The 20,657-nt window shown below is 34.9% G+C and overlaps 7 protein-coding genes across 10 annotated transcripts; 4 read left to right on the top strand and 3 right to left on the bottom strand.

Annotated features, from left to right (window-relative positions):
* The first annotated feature begins 113 nt into the window (after positions 1 to 113).
* Positions 114 to 4,140, top strand: LOC114936509 (uncharacterized). Of its 2 annotated transcripts, none has more exons than XM_029309755.2 (8): positions 114 to 271; positions 835 to 1,150; positions 1,227 to 1,754; positions 1,983 to 2,139; positions 2,245 to 2,475; positions 2,558 to 2,700; positions 2,824 to 3,479; positions 3,566 to 4,140. In XM_029309755.2, the coding sequence occupies exons 2-8, from the start codon at positions 905 to 907 to the stop codon at positions 3,588 to 3,590; spliced, it is 1,986 nt and encodes a 661-aa protein (XP_029165588.1). In that variant the 5' UTR covers positions 114 to 271; positions 835 to 904; the 3' UTR covers positions 3,591 to 4,140. The 2 variants fall into 2 exon arrangements, with proteins under 2 accessions (XP_029165588.1, XP_029165586.1); XM_029309753.2 differs by having other exon boundaries at positions 1,206 to 1,754.
* On the bottom strand, positions 2,822 to 7,872 carry LOC114936508 (BBSome complex member BBS7). 2 transcript variants are annotated; one of them, XM_029309752.2, is made up of 13 exons: positions 7,487 to 7,872; positions 6,935 to 7,133; positions 6,686 to 6,854; positions 6,473 to 6,549; positions 6,112 to 6,364; positions 5,775 to 6,043; positions 5,487 to 5,676; positions 5,323 to 5,403; positions 5,110 to 5,253; positions 4,911 to 5,032; positions 4,740 to 4,849; positions 4,390 to 4,669; positions 2,822 to 4,323 (listed from the first exon to the last, which is right to left on the bottom strand). In XM_029309752.2, exons 1-13 carry the CDS (start codon positions 7,632 to 7,634, stop codon positions 4,191 to 4,193), a joined length of 2,175 nt encoding a protein of 724 aa, XP_029165585.2. In that variant the 5' UTR covers positions 7,635 to 7,872; the 3' UTR covers positions 2,822 to 4,190. The 2 variants fall into 2 exon arrangements, with proteins under 2 accessions (XP_029165585.2, XP_085342305.1); XM_085486179.1 differs by having other exon boundaries at positions 5,110 to 5,403.
* A 444-nt stretch (positions 7,873 to 8,316) lies between these two features.
* On the top strand, positions 8,317 to 9,195 carry LOC114936489 (BET1 homolog). Its single transcript, XM_029309693.2, has 3 exons — positions 8,317 to 8,506; positions 8,585 to 8,751; positions 8,838 to 9,195. The coding sequence occupies exons 1-3, from the start codon at positions 8,488 to 8,490 to the stop codon at positions 8,991 to 8,993; spliced, it is 342 nt and encodes a 113-aa protein (XP_029165526.1). The 5' UTR covers positions 8,317 to 8,487; the 3' UTR covers positions 8,994 to 9,195.
* A 54-nt stretch (positions 9,196 to 9,249) lies between these two features.
* APC10 (anaphase-promoting complex subunit 10) lies at positions 9,250 to 10,413 on the top strand. The gene is made up of 3 exons (XM_029309687.2): positions 9,250 to 9,637; positions 9,750 to 10,002; positions 10,097 to 10,413. The coding sequence occupies exons 1-3, from the start codon at positions 9,613 to 9,615 to the stop codon at positions 10,386 to 10,388; spliced, it is 570 nt and encodes a 189-aa protein (XP_029165520.1). The 5' UTR covers positions 9,250 to 9,612; the 3' UTR covers positions 10,389 to 10,413.
* LOC114936423 (RWD domain-containing protein 2A) lies at positions 10,410 to 12,647 on the bottom strand. Its single transcript, XM_029309597.2, has 3 exons — positions 12,234 to 12,647; positions 11,545 to 11,997; positions 10,410 to 11,447 (listed from the first exon to the last, which is right to left on the bottom strand). The coding sequence occupies exons 1-3, from the start codon at positions 12,426 to 12,428 to the stop codon at positions 11,217 to 11,219; spliced, it is 879 nt and encodes a 292-aa protein (XP_029165430.2). The 5' UTR covers positions 12,429 to 12,647; the 3' UTR covers positions 10,410 to 11,216.
* LOC114936425 (uncharacterized) lies at positions 10,635 to 18,798 on the top strand. The gene is made up of 16 exons (XM_029309601.2): positions 10,635 to 10,890; positions 10,978 to 11,115; positions 12,901 to 13,058; positions 13,198 to 14,154; positions 14,264 to 14,681; positions 14,772 to 15,220; positions 15,301 to 15,443; positions 15,546 to 15,793; positions 15,860 to 16,108; positions 16,181 to 16,363; positions 16,455 to 16,612; positions 16,706 to 16,955; positions 17,031 to 17,277; positions 17,371 to 17,741; positions 17,811 to 18,116; positions 18,201 to 18,798. Exons 1-16 carry the CDS (start codon positions 10,755 to 10,757, stop codon positions 18,557 to 18,559), a joined length of 4,770 nt encoding a protein of 1,589 aa, XP_029165434.1. The 5' UTR covers positions 10,635 to 10,754; the 3' UTR covers positions 18,560 to 18,798.
* On the bottom strand, positions 13,672 to 20,641 carry LOC114936421 (testis-specific serine/threonine-protein kinase 3). Of its 2 annotated transcripts, XM_085486158.1 has the most exons (4): positions 20,451 to 20,641; positions 20,069 to 20,372; positions 19,333 to 19,931; positions 13,672 to 19,073 (listed from the first exon to the last, which is right to left on the bottom strand). In XM_085486158.1, exons 1-4 carry the CDS (start codon positions 20,544 to 20,546, stop codon positions 18,975 to 18,977), a joined length of 1,098 nt encoding a protein of 365 aa, XP_085342284.1. In that variant the 5' UTR covers positions 20,547 to 20,641; the 3' UTR covers positions 13,672 to 18,974. The 2 variants fall into 2 exon arrangements, with proteins under 2 accessions (XP_085342284.1, XP_029165428.2); XM_029309595.2 differs by having other exon boundaries at positions 18,942 to 19,931.
* Positions 20,642 to 20,657: the final 16 nt, after the last annotated feature.

Raw genomic sequence — 20,657 nt, 5'->3', positions numbered from 1 at the left:
GCGAGCACGGTCTTATATAGTATGTAAGACCGTGATCGCGAGAATCGGCGCGATCTAGGGACTTTTCGCTTCTCGGGTGCAAACGTCACGTCGGTCCGTCCTGCGTGGGCGGCGCGGGAGGGGTACTTCCGGTCTAATGGCGTCAGGAGCCAAGCACTGTTGTCACATTTTGTCCTACAGTGTTTCAATACTTCCCTTTGTTTATGTCACGCGAATCTCACGGGGCGACGACGAGGAGCCCGGCCGGGCGCGCGAATTATCCTAAACGAAGGTGAGAGCGAGCGGATTTTTGCACGCGCGATGCGTATCAAGACGCGGCTATGATTTTCCGACTGGTCCGGGTGCAGTGACCTTGGTCCCTCACTGTCAGACCCGGGGCACGCACACGCGCCAAATTCAAACTCCGATCGACGAACCATCGTCGCGTCTGCTTTCTTTTTAATTCATTATCTCGTATTTACATTACACTCATTTGCAATAAGTACTTTTATTTCACATAAAAGAACAGATGTTAATTCATTTGTCATAAAGCTTATAGTTTATCGTTTGAGTCTATCTTAACATTATTTTATTTCTCGCAGTACTTTTGTCAAGAGTTTTTATAAATTATACAAATTGTATAAAATGCATCTACTATTTTTAAAGCTATATTTTATTTTTTTCTGCTAATAAAGTTTCTGATGAATATGTAGGATATAGAAATTCTTCATTGAATTTAGATGGATGTATAAATTATAAATTAAATCACCATTGACATAAAAAACTATATCTTCTTTATCTGAATTGTAGGAAGAACATCTAAGTAAATTGATTTTTTGTTAACAATTTTTTAAGGTACAAAGAACTAGATTTGATAGAAGATTTTGTATAAGATAATTATCTTGTACTGGGAATATATCCAAATATGGAAGTCACAACAGAGGAGGCACAGGCTGTGCTTCTGGAAGGAATGGAAGGCGCACAATATATCACCATTCAGAGGACTGACGGAGAATCTTTAAGTAAAGGAGTACCACTGCTATCTCTGAATGGTGAATTAATCTCAGAGGGTATGGTCGTGGACATGATCAATGCTGGAGTTGGCACAGACTACGGCACAGGGACACAATATTATGAAACAGACGACTTGTTGCCGCATGAATTGACAGAGGTTGTAATATGCTACTTAGTGCTTTTACAGTTGTACATTTATATCTTGCATGTAGAATGTGAATTATGTGATGCAGGAGGACCGTAGGCTTGCTGCGGCTCTGGTTGCTGTACAGTTTCATCAACACCAGAAGCAGCAGCAACTCCATATCCAGTCTCAGCACGAGGATCCAACTCTACCGGACGTTTCTCATCTGGAGACTCTGGCGCCTGTAAATTCATACTCGATTCAAACGGTGCCGGAAACGACTGCCACTCCTCCACCTATATATCCAGCTTTACAACCCTTTAAAAGAATTACACAAAATGTGAAGCAAGAATTCATCAATGTTAAGAGCGAATATGATGTTGAGGTTTCTACAGAGAGCAGCGAAGACGCCACATCGGCGTCCGGACCTAAAAGAACATTGCCACACAAGAAGAGGATACCTCGTAAGCTGAAACAGCAACAGACTAAGAAGAACGCGACGCGGAAAGACAATAGCGAATTGAGTCAAGAAAATATAACAATTGAATTGACTAGTGAAGTCCAGGCTAATATCTTCAAGTGTGAATTGTGTAGTTCTAAATTTAACAGTCAGCTGAAGTTCTTTGAGCACTTAAAGGTATTCACACTTCATTCATATTGAAATTACAAAGCAGTCAATTTGATTTTTAATACATAATTCATATGTATATAAATTGTGTATAAAAATCAATTACTTTTTAATTTTATATATATGTATATACATATATATATGATTACATATTAATTACATATATATACAAGATATAAAGGTATATATTTGTAAAATTAATCTTTACAAAAGAAAAAAAAATTGCATAATTTATAGGTACATTATGAACCGGTAAAACAAGAGACACGAATAGCTCAAGCGACAAATACAAACATTACAATATCAGTGCCAGAAACAGTACACAGTCTTGAAACTACTGTAATTGAAGAATTTAGTGAACCTGAAGACCTTATGGAAGGTATTCGAGGCGTAGGTAAGGAAGAATGCTTTTACATGTCAATGCTTTTAATGTTAATGCTTTTAAAATTTTGCTGCAGAAATTGCTTATAGAAATTTTATTTTTTTTTTTTTTTTACAGTGGAAGAAACTGGTGCGCATATTGATGATGATACAGACTCTCCGTTACCAATTACAAACAACGAATCGACATTGTGGACCATTACTACTGATACCACAGAGATACAACAGAGGGACCAACAACAAATAAAACCCCCGGCCATTAGCGAGAATAAAAATTCCGATGAGAAGGGGAAGACTGACATTCCACAGACCAGTAAGAAAAAGAAATCGCCGAAAACGCGAAAGTCAAGTTCGTATTTATCTTCTTTAAAATGTTTTTTTGCGCTGAAAGAAATAAAGATTTATAAATGCAATTATTTTCTCTCTCATAGATGATGAATTAGTGTGTCTTGAATGCAACCGTTCATTCCATCATAAAAATAGCTTAGTCTATCATTTGCGATCTCACAGCGGAGATCGACCTCATCAATGCAACATTTGTAATAAACGTTTTTTCGCTGCTAGCGCATTAAAGGTAAGCTTATCGTAAAAAGTAATCTATATCGCTAACGAGGAATATAATATTGCATTATATAACTTTTTTAAATCAATAAATTTAATTATATTTAATAAATAAATAAAATTATAATTTAAACAGGTACATATGAGACTTCATAGCGGTGATAAACCGTACAAATGTGAGGTGTGCGGACGACACTTTCGACAATGGGGTGACCTGAAGTATCACTCGACGAGCATTCATTCGGAGCAGAAGCAGTATCAATGCGAATATTGCGCCAAGGAGTTTGCGCGAAAGTATTCGTTGATCGTGCATAGGCGTATTCACACCGGAGAGAAGAACTATCGCTGTGATTTTTGTAGCAAAACGTTCCGGGCGAGCAGCTATTTACAAAATCATCGTCGTATTCACACTGGTGAGAAGCCACATCCATGCACGGTGTGCGGAAAACCGTTCAGAGTGCGAAGCGACATGAAAAGACACATGCACACGCATTCTCGAACAAAGACGAACGACAAGCAACAGTCATTGAATAGGATCCTAACGGGGAAAAACGCGGAGGCTGCGGAGGGCGATAAAGTACAGGCAAAAACGATCCAGGATCTCGTAAGAGATCTGAAGTTGGAGGTCGAGGCGACCGGCGTAGTGGAGATTGTACCTCCGGACGACAATCCGGAGAGTATTTTGCCGCACACTGGTGGACAAAACTTGGAATACACTATAACATCGACGGCGGACACTATAACCACGGACAGAGATCCTCTGGAAGCCGTTGCCCGAACGACTGATAACATGTAAGTAGAACAAATATAAATATAATTTCTGAATTACCTTCCTTAAATAGATGAAAAGAAATGTTTAATTTCTTGTGTTCTTACAGGCAATATTTTTTTGGACCTATGTAATGTTAAGCGTTTCACGACAAAAAAAATATATTTCGCTGTACGATGAGCTGGATTATTTGCAAAATATTGGCTTAATCTATAAAAGATTACACTTTTATTGCGGGCTTTTAATAGCAGATTGTCTGGAAATATATAATAACTATAATAACTATAATTCTATTTTGTAATATAAAAATTCTGTTTTGCATAAGTTTATAAATCATTAAAGATTTTCAAGATTTCTTTTTAAGATTTTCATTTATAGGCAATTTAATGTAAATCTAATGACTGATAAATTGCATTAACGCACTGCCTATAAATAATGCGTAATATATGTTCCGATATTTCTGGAAGTGAGTAAATAACCTTGTAAGTATATAGGCTGTTACCGTTTCACACAAATGGAAATCGAAGAAGCACAGCAAGATCCATAAAAATGTATCACACATATACACACACACATATACTGTAATCAACACTAATCACGCGATTGTACATTTTTAAGTCTAGATAATTTATCTAGCGGTTTATATATTGTGAATCATCGTTAAAAATATATTTTTTACTTGAATATGTTTATAGAAATACATTGGTCCACTTCTTTTGCGATTTCTGATGCGTCTAAATGGCTGCAGGTATTAATGTCGACACGGTTGTGTCAGTTTTAGTGCCAGTGAAAATTTGCAAGATAGTAGCTAGGTCCCTGGATTCAAGAGCATTTTGAAGCTTAGCCGTAGCCTCTTTGCCACTGATCCTGTTTTACATGAGCAGTATTATTAAAATTAAACTATACTTTTTTTTATAAAAATTTACTTATCACCTTCGAGATCGTTTCGCTCGTTCCCAGTCTACGTATAAATCGGTGATGATCCCATACAATCTCTTCAGAACCTCGGTATCCTTCATCATAAGCGATCTGATCTCCGTTTCCTTCTCTAACAACTCTTGATATTCGGAGCATAAATTTTCTCTCGGATTAGACTTAAGCTCCCATTCTTCGAGGGCGTTCAGAATTTTTGTTTTTTGTATTAAATCGTGGGCTGCATTAAGTCGGGGAAGAATTAATTCCAAGACTCTATTGATACTTCCTTCTGCTACTTCTGTAAGGAAATCCGTATTTAATTTACTCGTTTTACAACTTTGAAGAGAAATATAATGATCAATAATTACCGCAAAACACGTCTAGCTTTATTTTTCGTTTCGTAGCTTCCTTTGTCAATATGTCTCTGAGAATTATAATGCTGGATATATTTTCTCCGAGAAAAAGCGCGCTTCCCTTCCTGCAGATTATTGAAAGATTAATGACGAATCTAAATTGAATATTTTACGTTATAAACTTACTTGTATTTGCATTTTAGGACCGTTCCAATGAAAGATGAGATATATACTAAGGCAGCTTCACCCTCATGAATATGAGGTCTTTCAGGCACATCCGGTAATATTAGAGAAAGCCACGCATGCATCTGGAAGAAAAAATCTAAGGAGAATATGGAGAAGGCTGCCTTTGCGCGACAAGAGCAACGGAATAAAAAAATCGTACCTCGGCGATCGTGAAATTGCCATTTAATTTCAACTCGTTAAACGGACCACTAGACTGTGTGGTGTCGTCGTCTTCGTGTTGTCTGACGTGTAAAGACAAGGCATAAATAGGAATCAAGACTTTACGGCAACGTTTCGGCTGGACCTGAAAATGATCAAAGACATTAACAAAGTATAAAGAGACTTGAAATATTTGGAAATGTACAAAATATACCTGAGATGTTACATAAACTTGTAAGGTACCCGATTGACCTTCGATCGATCTGAATCGCATTTCCAATCGATTCGTATTAATCTGTTCGACAAATTATTTCTCGTAAAAATTAATTGAAAAGAAATATTAAAATTAAAAAATTACTAAATTACATATATAATTACTTGGCATCGATAAGTAGCAAGGACGAAATTGCCATCTTTAGGATTGCAAGCAGACAAGCTGACTACTGCGCTATTGTTTTCTGTTTCCAACAGATCGATAGGTGTATCCGATTGTATGAGAATATTGTCGATTGATGCGTCCAGCTCTACCGAGAGGGAATATGACGCGTCTTCCTTATTTAGTATCATTCTATGAATCGATTTTAATTCTCATTTAATTGTAATTAATCAATTTTTTATTTCAGCAATGGAAAGAAGAAGAAAGAAATAATTTGCAACGAGTTTTACTTAAAATTCAACGCCAATATCAAGGGTGCTAGAGGATCCGGCATGAAATTGGACGAATTTTCCTTCTCCTCATTCAATTTCTCCTGCAGTTGTTGTATCTCCATTTTTAATTTGGCCAATCCAACATCGCTCTGTCCTGCTTCTAGTAAACCTGGAGGACTGGTGGTCAATCCAAATATTCGACCTGAGTAAGTCGTTACGAGAACCTCGGGATAATTGGCGATGCCAATTATACCACCCACGACTGTACTAATACTTTCGCCTGCATTCTGCAACATGTATCATCTCTAAATTGATTTGATTCAATTTGACGAAAACTTAAGTCACGATGGCTTACATAATGATAACGTAGAGTGGACGTTACATCTTCATCGGGAAATGTATACACCTCGACGACTCCGTCTTGTCGACCCACGAGGATGTCTATGCCGTCCTGCAACTCGTAGGTATCCAATGAAGTGATTCCCGAGCCTGTTGAAGTCAACAGCCAGGTGACTCGGAGAGTTTTATTGCCTTGGAGAATCAGCAGACCAATTCTACCGTCTGCGGTGCCAACCAAAACGCGATCCTTGGAGTAAATTTCTCCTTCTCTGAAATGATCACGTAAAAAGCGAATAATTAATTGTATATCAATTAATTTGAAATAATCTGTTTGTATGAATAATATATAAGCTTCAATGAAATTATATTTAGATTACCTATATACAGAGAGCACTGTAGGAACACTTGGTAATCTCAGGACTGTTGGACTTCTTGTGCCATGCAGAACACGTACCTGTTAGAAAGGGAGAGAGTGCATAGTAAATAATAATTTGTGTATAATTAGAGCATTGTACTGTCTTTCTCAGTTAATTATCTAGAGGCTAAAGTACTTTTCAGACGAATCTTTGACACGTCTCGTTAAATATTACCGCACAGTCTACACAGGCGAGGATAGCGTACACCATGTTGCTATGTCCAGGCAAAAGCACAACGTCGTGCAAGGTTTCTCCGGCCAAGTAGGAATCGGCGTCCTTGCAATCTTTGTACCTGTGATAGAGATCACGTGCGCAAGCTGCAAGATCAGGACCGAGGACGTATCTAGATGGAATAATTCCACGATGAAGCGATTAATGGAATATTATATGAAGAAATCAACGCATTGGATGGAGTTAACTTACAGTGCAGAAATTGGATCTATAAGACTGGTATCGAACTCCAGGAACAGCTTGCCCTTTTTCGTAATTCCCTTCACAGAGCTGTCGTATGCGAGGAAAATCTTATCTCTTGACAGACCTATCGAGCCACCAAGGACCATTTTGTGAATTTTTGGACCAGGCAAAGATTTAAATGACAGTTGCAGTTCGCCCTTTTTCATGCCTACGACAAAGAATAATTTCATATTTGATATATTCATTATGTATGTTAATCTTTTAATATTCATTTTACTCTCAAGAAAAAATAATATATATATATATATATAATTCTAATATTTTATTATAAAATTGTATAATTCTACATCAAATATTTTACAATCTTTAAAACAAATGTGTAAAAATTATTAATCTTTTAATTATTTTTCTATAAATGGAGAAAGAGTAAATAAGAGAAAGAGAATATATATGGACATATATTCTAATGCTATATTAATTATTAAGATATTTTTAATGATTATTAACGAAATGTTTTTTTATATATTTTTTTAATAAACTAATTATTGTTTAAATAAATACCGTAAATGTGTAGTATGCCATCGTGATCCGCAACAGCGAATTTTTGCGGCTGCTTTATCGTTTCTTCATTAGGTGGAAATATGACAGTTGTGCCACGTGAGGTAACTCCTACTGTCGTATAATCTATTCTTGACAGCACCAATGTCATCTCGAATAGTTTAATTAATTAAGTTTAATTAACCGATTAGAATATCGATTTGATTAAATATGTTGTCATTACTTTGTTAATCAGAAATTGAGAAATTATATATATTTTAATTCATCTCGATATCACAGACTATCCTAATGCAAAATGGTAATGAGAAATGAGAATATATATATAAAGATAGCAAGTATTGCCGCGATGATCGATTTAACCATAGCGACCTACGCCAAAACAAACTTGATTTTTGAAATTAGAACTCGCAATAAAAAATAGGAGTAGACAAAACAAAAAAGTACTAAATATATACCGACATCCATATCTGATCTTACCTTTTCAAAAATATATTGTTAGATTAAATAATGCTAAATAATTTTTACAATTTAAATGATACTTTTAAATGAATTAAAAATCTTCTATAAAACCTTCAATTAAAAATGACATAAATATATTTATATTTATTAATAAATTTTACATTTTATATAATTATATAATATAATTATTATCATAATTATTCATTTATTTTACTTGCATTTTTATGATTACTTGTGTGTTATATTTACAAATTTGTAATATTTATTTAAAAGAATATGAATATTGGGCTACTTAATAAAATATAAAAATTTTCTTTACAGTTACTTTGATTTTTCAATAATTTAAATACTAGCGCGCTATTCTATTATCAAGAATATGGCAACATGACACGTGGTTTCGAACGCCACATCAAAAGAACACGCCGACATACGGAATGCAGCTACTGATATTTATGCATGTACTGTGCTGTCACTCCTGTTGACTGTCGACTATTTATTAGAAAAAAGACTGGTATGATTTCTCTCTGTTAACAACTGCTAACAATATGCGACGTTCTCATTCAGGTAAGTTTGAGATTGTTCTGTTAATGTGCAGTTATATTGATAAATTCTTTATTTTATACATAATTGTTATTATTCCAGGAGGTTATGGCTACGAGCCATTACCAAGTACATCTACTCACAATGCCCTGGAAGACGAGAATGAAAGGATGACAGAAGAGCTACAGGATAAAATTAAAGCCTTAAAATCTTTATCCATTGATATTGGCACCGAAGTAAAATATCAAGACAAAATGTTGAGAAGCATGGTTAGTAGATCATTAGCTTTTTTAAAAGATACAATATTTTGTATATATAATTTCTCTTTAATCTAAAAGATTATTCATTATTTTAGGATGATGATTTTGACAGAACGAGTGGTTCCTTGTCAGGTTCTGTAGCACGTGTTTTACGTCTAGCAAAAGCAGGCCACAATTATTATATTTTATATTTATTCCTTTTTTCTATAGCAGTATTTTTTATATTATGGATAGTTTTAAGATTTAAATGATTGTACATAAAATCTAATTAACTGAGGTAAAATGTATATATATATAAATATAATTAAGTCAAAATTAGACATTTTAAATAAGTTACGTAACTGATTTAAATCTTGGTGATGAGCTATCATAAAAAAATTCATTTTATTCATTTTATTAAGATTGTATTATCATATTTGTATAAGAAAATATATTAATTAGTAAAAAGAACAATATATTTTTTCATTTCTATACGATATTGTATTTCTAAAGATATATAACTAAGATATATTTAATAGTATATATTAATACTAATATTTTTTCACTTTATTACATTTTCTATTTTATTAATTTTTTTAATTCTAAGCAATTCTTAGCTAGAGATTTCTTAGCAAGTCTCTTTTGACATAAATACTTAAATTTCGAGAGTTTGAAATTCGCGCGAATTGAGGACGCAATCTGATTTTTAAAATACGCGAGAAAGTGTCAAAACGTTCATCGAGGAGAATAAAAATTAACATATTTAAAAATTATGTGATCTGGTACTTTATATCTGTTATTTAATGTGTAATAAATTAGTAGGAGAGAAAGAATTAAGAATAAGAAAATTATTTATATATTAGGACAGACTTGAACAAATATAACCTAACTATGAGTAATAAGACTAATAATGCAGGTAAATATATTACTTTTTAATGTCTTTTTTCGCACATATTGATCTAATTAAATATAAGATATACATTTCGAATGATAGTTTATGTATATAAAAATATTTCTCTCTCATTTAGGTGAGATAGATCCTGTACAAGAACAGCTGACTGGTAGGGTACGGGAAGTTGGGAATTATGCTATCTGGAGTTTGTCGAGTTGCAAACCGGGATTTGGCGTGGATCAGCTTCGGGATGACATTACGGAAACCTATTGGCAATCGGACGGGCAGTTACCTCATTTAGTAAACATACAATTTAAAAGAAAGACTACCATTCGTGACATATGCATCTACACAGATTACAAGTTGGATGAGAGTTATACTCCCAACAGGTAAATACATTTCCCACTATTGTAGATATATTATATTTGTAGATAAATTATTTGTATTAGTTGTTATTAATTGAACATTTTTGCTAATTTCTAGGATAAGTATTAGGGCCGGGACCAACTTCAATGATCTCCAAGAGGTAGAAGTGATGGATTTAAATGAACCAAGTGGTTGGATAGTGATTCCCATTAAAAACATAAATGACCGTCCCATTAGGACGTTCATGATTCAGATAGCAGTGATCAGCAATCATCAGAATGGCAGGGATACTCATATGAGGCAAATCAAGATCCATAGTCCTGCGCAGGATATTCTTGGTCCACCAGCGCCTTATATTCCAGGACAGTTTCTCACCAACGAATTTTTACGCTATGCTACTATTAGATAAGGTTAATAAATAAGAACAAAATTTATTATTTGTCTAAATTTATTTCATAAGGTTCTAAGCTCTTTTATTTTCAATCATTTACAATTTGCTATTTATTTTATTTGTTTATATCTATTTATTAGAAATATATCATGTTTATTAAATATATTATAAATGAGAGAAATTCTAAATCTTTCCTTGTGTATATGTGTGTTCACAGATTCATACTAACATTCAAGTATACATATTTGGAATTTGAAAGTGTACATGTGTCATATAGAAAAACTGTAAACATAACATATTATTGGGTAGTAGTTCACACAAAATCAATCCACTGTTATCGTCATCATTCGTGATCTGTAGCTTGAGAGGTGCGCGTGTTCGAATATGTTACACAAGTTCTTTCTAATTATCACATTAATATGTATGACAAGATGCGAGTATTCTTCTCTATCTTACTCGATGGAAAATTTGTATGCAGTACTTGATCAGACAACAGAATACTTTAAAAATTTCACTAATGGTAAAATATTAATATTGATAATATCATAATATCTTTTTTTACATATACAAAATTTCGATCTATCTTTGAAACATTTGGCATTTTTAGAATATAAAATATTAAATACTGACAGTTCAAATAATATTAATAATGCAATTGATAAATATATGGAAAATGCGACTAAAACGATCCTTCAGAGAATTAAGCGACAAAAAAGGAGTCTTCAAAATTTGCAACCCAGTAAAGGTAAGCAATGAATTTTAGCTATACTTGAAAAATGATTTAATTGAAAGAAACTGTACAAAATGCATCTTTAATATTGATATTCTTACTTTTATATAATTATTTTAATCTGAGAATTTACTGAATTTTCCTTCGATACCAAAAAGCTCCTTAAATGCATGCTGGCAATTGTGGTCTGTTAGATATTTGAGAAGTTGACCCATATTATTGTGACGTTCAGTGGTAGGAAAAGAGACCTCTTGAAAATCTGTAAATCTACGCATACTGTCCACATTACAATCTTCCTCTTTTTCCAATAGTTTTATTAATATCCTATGCCAGTTCATAGTTTTAATCTAAAAATTGTGATATAAAATATAAATTATTCCTGTTAATTAAATAATTAAAAATAATCATTGTTATAGAAAATTGGTCATTGTTAATATTGTTTACTTTTTGCCAGCAATAGTCACAATCTTCTAGACTTCCCTCCATGCAAATGATTCCTGGTTTGCCAGCTAAGCAAAATCCCGTGATGGAATTCTCCTTTGCCAAATTCGCTACATCACGTCGTTTGAATTTGCTGTATATGTGATGACTATAAATCCAATATCTGGTGAAAATCACTGCAGTCTGCGTCTCTTCTGCGTTGGTTTTACTTGTGTCATTACATTTAACTGATTGGTTACACACAGAAGCTTTGAAATAAGTTTCCGCATTGTCCTGCAGCCATGATATTAATGTATAGATGCAGGGCTCTCCTGGTTCCTGAGCTTTAATTATAATAGAGAGCTTCTTATTCAGTAGACACTGCTGTGTTCTATCCAAGCGAGAACTTCTTGCATATATGTCAGGCTGCTCTTGGGGATAATTAGTTGGCAGGTTGACTAGCAATTCAATATTCTCCTATATGATGCAAGCAATATGTCAATGACATATTTTAATCATTTAAAAATTCCTTCTTGAAATATTTGGCATTTTTAAAGTATATATTAATAATTTGAATAATAATAATGCAATTAATAAGTATATTTTATTTTTTAATATATTTAATATATAGAAAAAAAAATCTTTTAATTATAATTATTATATTAAGCAATCAAGAATAGAATATTATATATCATATGTAAATATTATATTACACCGTTCAATGGAATCGCGATAGCGTACTCCAACCATCGCGGTGATTCTCGATTAGGACATACGATGTATTCGTTGATGTCAGCCAAAACTCCATAATCTGCAACTACGAGCTCGTTCGGATAGACAGATTGCAAAGCCTGCAGCTCGTTCATCTGTGCTGTCAGATTTTCCGTCACCTCTTCTGAAGTAGACATGTTTTGAACGTGGACTCATACGATAGAATAATAAATCTGTTCGTCTTGCTGTATTAATTTGGCGACACTCAGTTCGGCCAAACTGGTGAGATGATAAATATTGATATCATTCAGACTTATCCTTTAGGTGTACGTGAGCCTCCAACGATTACGTTGAGGTTATCAAAAGATCAACTGATACTTGTCAGCTGATGCCACAGTAGAATGGTCATGCCTTTTAAATGGTCATGAATGAAAATATGTACATTATATGAATGATTTTATCAGTATTGATAGTTTACATTAAAATATTGGAATATTCTTATTTTATAATTATTTTTATATTTGTTTTTATTTTTTGAATGCCATCGTTATATATTCATGATATAATTTAAAATTTTTTTAAAAATTCTTTAATTTAATTTCTAATTTAATTGTTATTTTAAATTGATATTTGATAGATGAATGCATTGTAATCTGTTTAATTTTATAGATGACGTGAAGGTACTAGAAGGTTTTGAAGAGGCTTCATCCTTCAATCTACCGGACTTTCAGGACATAGCTTTCTTTTCTATACGAGATGAACATCAGCAATTGCTTTGGCTTGCAGCAGCTGTTCATTCCTCAAATATATTGCTTTATCAATTCGTTGTACGTCAACTATATCTTATTTAAACATATATTTAAAAGGATAGAATCAGAAAGAGCTCTTTGCTTTCTACAACTACATATAATTATTTTTTGAAAATAATAAGACTGTTTTCTACAACTACATATAATTATTTTTTAGGATAATAAAGCACAAGTCGTGGGGACGCATCCTCTGTTCGATGGAAAACGGATAATCGTCAGCAATTATAGTGCTGGTACACTTATAGTCGTGCAAAAGGGCACCGATGGTATCGTCGTCCTGCGCCTGGGAAAGAACAAGAACAGGGATTATGAATTACAATTCAAACAAGAATTCGAGATTGCCGGAGTGACGCACGCGAATATGTGGCTTGGAATGAATCAGTTATATTTAGGAATCGCATCAGAAACAAAGATATTCATATACGTGTGGCTCGGAGAACATTTCGACAAGACCGAGACCCTAGGCTTCGGAGCAAGAAAGTTATTGCCCTTCCTAAACAAGAGCTTCATGCACGTCGCGATTGTAGGATCTCTCACCAAGATACTCCGCTTCTCCGTGCGTTCCAACAAATTTGTAGAGATGCAGAGATTGCATTACGCTGAAGACGTCGGCTCGTTTTACTTCAAGGCGGGCCACTTCGAAGAGCGTTTCCTGGCTTTGGCCGGTAACGATTCTACAATTTTGTACAAGGAAATGTACGGTCGCTTCGTGCCGTTCCAAAGGATCCCTTCGGCGACGTATATTCATTCCCTGGCGATCGGGAACACCATCGTTCTTCTCTTCGCGGAGGAGGATGCTGTGGAAATTTATCAGTACAACGGCTGGAGATTTCTTAAGTCGCACACGAAACAGTTGTCTAACACACGTCAAATTCGTCGAATTCACTCGTATAGAAACGAAGATGTACTGGTGATACAAGATCAAGACAGGGAATGGAAGTTCCTGAGACCCGTTTGGGCCACGAAGAAGACGTGGAAATCCTTACAGCACGAAATAGCAGTTTGGTGTTCGGAGATCAAGCGAAAGATAGCACAAAGAACTTTGGAAAAAATCCCAGAGTCAAGGAACCTTGTGATCTCGAATGCACACATCGGTCAACTTCATGTTCAAAACGTAAGAGTTATTCGTTTCGTAATTTTTTGTATTATTTCGAGTAGTAGATATTTTTATTCTTTGTTCTGAATCAATTAATAAAAAAATTTATATCTAAATTTGCTTGCAGCTAAACAATTATAATGCGGAGGAGTTGGTCCATCTGACACGACAATACAATGATACAATCGCTAAATTAAATGCGGCAAAAAATCTTCTGGCGCAAACAAGTGAAAATATCAATAAAGAATCCAAGCGTATAATTTTATATGGCAAAAAGATTACTGTCAAGTGTAAGACCTCTTGCCATATTCATCGTATTGTTATGGACGACGAAATTAAACCTGCTATTAAATATGTAAACTCAGAAGCTGCCAGTCAGACTCTAGAGTTTGCCAATCTAAAAGTGAAAGCGATAAACGATTGGAAATGTCCCATTCCTAATTTTAATTTAGATGATATATCTGTAAAAGAATCTATCAATGGAATACTGATGCAGGATCTACAAGAAAAAACATTAAAGACTTCAGGAGATCAAGAAGTTTCAGGTAATTTATTACATTAATGCGATATGTTGAGATTTCTTTTTCGCGTTTAAATATTTTTACGCTATATCTTTTTTTATGCACGGTTTTTAGGTGTACATATCTTCGCCAATTTACACGCGACAAATGCTTCGATCCCGTTGAACATCGCGACGAATAGCACCCGACAAATAATATGGATGAAGGAGGCAAGAGTGAAAGAGCTACATCTAACCGAGGATGAATTCTTCTTGCCGTTGAATGGTTCCACGACTGTAATGAAAGGTTCGATAACTGCTTCAAAAGTGAGAGTTACCGGACTTGTCGCACTGAATGGTGGAATAAAAGGCAAAGGTTTCGAGAAATTAGCGCCTCTGAAATATGTTTCTGATCCCTTGACTCTATACGGCAATCATTTTGTGCAAAACGTCACCTTCAGCAACCTCGTCAAGGTCGAAGATATCGTTCGGACTCGCGGACCGTCACTGAAAGAGATCTTAGAAAATCGCGTACCGCTAAATTCTAATGTATCGGTGCACTTAATATTATCCAGTGATAAAACGGTAAGTATATTTAAAATTATTTAAAAATCTATATATGTATAATGCAACTGAATTTATCTCGCATTTTTTTAATCTTACAGCAATGGAGCAACGTGACTTTATGGGACTACGCGAATTGGGTGACGAAGAATTCTACTGAGACTGTCGTTATTTCTGGTGCAAAATTCACGAACAACAGTATAGTTTTGACAAACGCTACGTATGCAAATCTCCCGACTCCAAAGTACGTCTTTCTTCGCTGTAAAACATATATACACAGAATATTTTAAATTCTAAAAATATATTTCTTGTATTCAAAATATTTTAAAAAATATGTCTCTTTCAGATTGATGGTACCTTTATGTGCTACGGAAGTCGTTACTCCAGAAATTAGCACCACTTCTGTGACGCTGGACGATTTAATTGTGAAAAATTTAAATGTTTCGCACGTAATCGGAGCTTATAACTTGAACACGACCGTCTTCAATCCAGTATCAGCTTTACATACCATTGATTTTACAAAGAAGTTATTTACGGGTCGCGTTTTCGTCAAGAATATTTCAGCGTCGAAAATTGAGGGAACAGATCTAAGAGGTAAAACTAGACAAAAACTGGTAAAGAAATTTCGTGACATTAAATTTACATATTTACATTATATAGATTTGAACATTCAAATGAACGAATGGGTGGACATAAATCGTCTCAAAGGACCGATAAATATTGAGAAGCTGGATATTAACAATCTTGAAACGCCAGCCTATTTAAATCTCTCTTTACCTACGAGAGTGAAGAACGTAATCGTAAAAGCGGATAGCGATATCGAAAAAATTAATAACATTAAAATACAATCTTTCATGGAGAGTATTGTAAAAGTGAATGACGTAATATCCTTCGAACACGTGACATTCGGTAAATCATGTCTCATATTTTTCCCTTTAATTCCAAATGATTATTTTATTTAATTTGCTTTTTCTCCCGCAGCCAACGGTTTTACATCAAATCACATATATGCTTCCCGTTCGACATTAAATCTTTCCAATTTAAATGCACATCCCGATCTGCATTCAAAACAGATCGCCACGACATTGGAAACAGATGGAATAAATGTGCCTCAGACTTTCGATTATATCGCGAGCGATATACCGTCGACATTTATTATACAAGGTATAATTAACTACTGGAATTCAGTAGATTAATCCAATATTTTATACAACAATAAAAAATTTTAAATATGACACATACCTCTATTTTTTAGGATCAGTTAAATTCTCAACAGAACCAGTTGTGCAAAATGTACAAGATGTGAATCTCAAACAATTATCCAAGGACATATGGATGGCAAACGAGGATACTGTCCTCTCTGGTAGCATACACATTAATAATATAACTTTAAGAGCAGATGTTATGATGCGGGTAAGGATGTCTCTGAAAAAGAATGATTATCGAAGAAAAAATATCACATTGCCTAAAACAAAAAAAAACAATTTAATTATTTTTCTGCTTTAGAATCCTGAAAATGCATTGAATGTAAAAATGTGGTCGGAGCTGTCGGGCAAATTGCTGAGTAAAACGAAAGAACAGCGTATTACTGTAACTTCGTCGTTTAAAAATGTTGAAGTGTCTGCTATTGTAGCATCGAATAATGCGACTCTTGAGTCTTCGGATGTTAACTTGAAGGATATGCTAACTAATTCCTTGATGAGAGATCAAGCACAAATCGTGGATGCTGCGTGGAACTTTGAAGAATTGACGATAAGTAAGTTGAATTAAAATAAAGCGATGTTATTTCTAATAAAAATTAAAAAAAAAATTCTTTTTGCTCGACGTTTAGATAACTTCAATAACTGGGATGGCAAACTCAATGGAATCGATTTGAATAAGGACGTCGTTAAACGAGACGCGAAACAGAATGTTATCACCGGAAAGAAGACGATTTCAAATTTAAAAACTACAGATCTCTGGTCGCTAAATATAAATTTCTCCAACTTGGTTAGCAACGCTTTAACTGAAAACTGTCAGAAACTAACAACAGTTAAAGGTCGAAAGACCTTTAACAACATCGTCTTGAATAATTTGAGGTAATTGATATCTTTGCTCAAGATATTATAATTAAACAGTCCTTATATATATATATATATATATATATGAGAATTTGTTATTCTCCTTATTAGCATCAAAGGTGCGATTATGGGTCGCAAGGTCGAAGATGCATTACTGAAATCCGGAGACCAGACATTGTTCGGAATCAAGAAGATACGAGGCCAACTTAACGCGCCTGCTCTTATTATTGATGGCACCGTGAATGACGTGAATCTCACGGAATTGACAAATAATCAAATGAAGAAGCACAAAGCGGTGCAAATAATAAACAGTACGTTCGATTTCAGAAATGATGTTGAAGTTTTCGGAAATGTTACAATCAGCGGACTCTACGAAGGGACAGATTTATCGAACATTAATAATCAGAATAAAATAGACGCCGTTTTCGATAGAATAACCAAAGCTGTGGAATTGGCAGAGGGCATAACATTTGTATTGCAAAGTGAGTAATAGTTTCAACAACATACAAATATCATTCAAACATTCTAATAATTCAAGTTATTTTCTATAGATCGTGCAGTTTATATAAATAAATTTGAAGTGGTAGATGAGGATGTATTAAATATCCTTTCTAGCACTTTTAATATTGAGAGTGCGATAGATCTGAACAGTACTTGTCTTTGTGAGTCAGAAAATAATTCCTCGCTTTGCAACGACACGAAATTATTCGACATTGTCACCGGTACAAATTCCAGCATGTTTATAACGAAGAAATTAGTGCCGCTAAATAATACGGTATTCGCAGTAATGATGTCGTCAGATTTTATCTGGATTTATTCGTATACTGCTGCAGAGGAACAATTTTATCGTGAAGCAGGTAAGTCTATAGAAGAATATTATTCACAGTCCTGTTACTAGAGAATGAAACGGATTATAAAATCATGAAACATCTATTTGACAGAATTATACATGCCTGGCATAGTTGAAGCATCTGTGGAACCAATCAATAATTCAATATGGATTATTTTGCGACTGTCGCAACAAACCTTGATATTACGTTATCAAATGTGGAAGGAACTCGAGCGATACGTTTTGCCAGGTTCGAATTCGTTTGTGATCAGTAAGACACCGAACAATCAACATCTGCTAATACGATCTGACGGTATGTGGAATCTCGAAGGAGTCTCTCAGCCTGAACATATTTTTAAAATGCAACTGGATGGAAAAATAAACACTTTCGCTCTCGGTGCTGATTATTACGTTAAAGCAACAACAGCTAATAACACGACTGTTTTAAAAGCGCGATATGTAGGTAATTAGTTTGTGTAATTTCTTAGTAATTCTTGCAAATGAGTTTAATTGCGAGCTCAAGAAACGCGAGCGTGTATATATGTATATGTGTATATACTATATATAGTAAATATGTTTTACATTTATATTATTCTTAATCGTGCAAATCGAAAATCAGAAAAACTTATAGATATATGTACGTTAATTAGTTAAGTATTTATCATAGATAAATACTTCAGCAAAAATATATTGAATTGCAATGCATCAAATCATTTATAGTTATTTTATTTTCACAAGTGTTAATAAACAGATGAAAAGGTGAGTTGTAGAGATCAGCACCAAGATTTTTAAGCTAATTTCTGGCTGTCATAATTGTCGAAATTGTCGCCTAAGAGAGAAAAAAGTTTTGCCGTTCCATTTGATAATATGATATATGTAATTAATTCTAATAGCATACTTTTGCGGCGTCTTTAAGGATTGTTACGTCCTCAGTTGTATGCGATTTGTAGTCATCGATCCTTCTTTTCTCGATTTTCAGCTGCTTCTGAAAATCGGTTACTCGTAATCTTGCGCGACATTACTTATATCTATATTCTTTTTAATTCTATAGATTTAATTTGCGAAACCTAACCGAGTCGACACGTTTGATGTCAATTATACATTGTAAAGTTCGGTTAATCTTGCAATTAAATGTGCGATAAAAAGCGCGTGTACGTCAAGTAGATTATTAAAAGTGTTCTACGCAACATTAGCGTGACGTACGATGAAAACGACACTAAGAGATGCTTGGACCTATGAAGAACGTTTAAAAATAACGATCGTACAAAGTTCTCCGTTTGTGCCGGTTCTCTGCTCGCGAACTTCTCCTCATATCTCTTTCGTTCCTCGATCGCGTGATTCAACGCAATCTGTTCCGCGGAGGTGAGCACCAGGAGACGCGGATCCACGGCGATCCAATCGCTCTGGACGATTTGATCCAAACGCCAGCGTTTAGACACGTCCGGCTCGAGCATATTATTCACGAGCTTCTTCACAAGATCAGTTACATTGTCCTTGATTTTACTGCGAAATTTCCATTTGCGCGCTATCTGCAGCTCGTACAGACGCTTTATGTTATTCTCGTCGAACGGCACGGCCTTGTTCAGTAATATGTACAGGATCACGCCCAATGACCAAATATCGGATATCTTGGGATTATAGGGATAGGCGCGAAGGATTTCCGGTGCCACGTATAACAGCGAACCGCAATACGTATCGCTTAGAACACGCTTACCCCGACTGTCGATCGCGTAACGGGCGAAGTCGAAGTCTGCCAGTTTCACATTATAGTTGGATGTCACGAGGACGTTCTCGCATTTGATGTCGCGATGCGCTATCTCCATCTCATGTAGATACTGAAGGCCTGAAAAAATATATTAGATATTGAGCAATATATTGAAATTTCGAAGATTTATAACTGATCAAAGTTAAAATTAATATATAATGTTTTCACATATATTTGTAATTGATTGACGTAACATCGTGACTTCTTCAAGATACCTAAAGCGAGCTGCCGGAACCACACGCGGGCCTGCTTCTCTGATACCGCGCCGTTCTTCAGTACAAAATCGAGGAGATCGCCGTGCTCGGCGAAACGCATGAATATGAAGTACTTGGTGTGTCTCTGAAAGATGCTGTGTATATGCACGAGGTGCGGGTGATTTAGCTTTGCCAGAATGTCCAGTTCGCGAGGCAGAAACTTCCGGACGACGTCCTTCGGTGCGTTCGCGGTGTCGATGACCTTGCAGGCCAGGATGCTATTTCGATCCGAGTCATCGTCTGGCTTATATTCAGCCAAATATACCTACCGATGAAGCAAGAGAGCGTTGTTATTAGAAAAAATTTAGATTAAAAAATTTAATTGTTTCATTACGATACCAACTTTTGCGTAACAACCTTCGCCAAGCTTTTTCAGCAGCTTGTAACCTCGGGCTAACAATGTGACTTCCTCCGATGGGGTTTGACTCAGATGCGACATGAGATTCGCAGGATAACAGACGACATTCTATCCTCTCAGTTATCATAAATCGCAAATTCCGTTCTCACTTTACTTAGCGTTTAAATATGTATGACATCGCGAACGCGAGTA

The sequence above is a fragment of the Nylanderia fulva genome, unplaced genomic scaffold (assembly GCF_048542155.1).
Source record: "Nylanderia fulva isolate GAGA-0341 unplaced genomic scaffold, ASM4854215v1 Scaffold40, whole genome shotgun sequence".
In the NCBI taxonomy this organism is placed as follows: domain Eukaryota; kingdom Metazoa; phylum Arthropoda; class Insecta; order Hymenoptera; family Formicidae; genus Nylanderia; species Nylanderia fulva.
The sequence above is the reverse complement of the archived record's forward strand: the minus strand, read 5'-3'. Positions and strand labels throughout refer to the sequence as shown.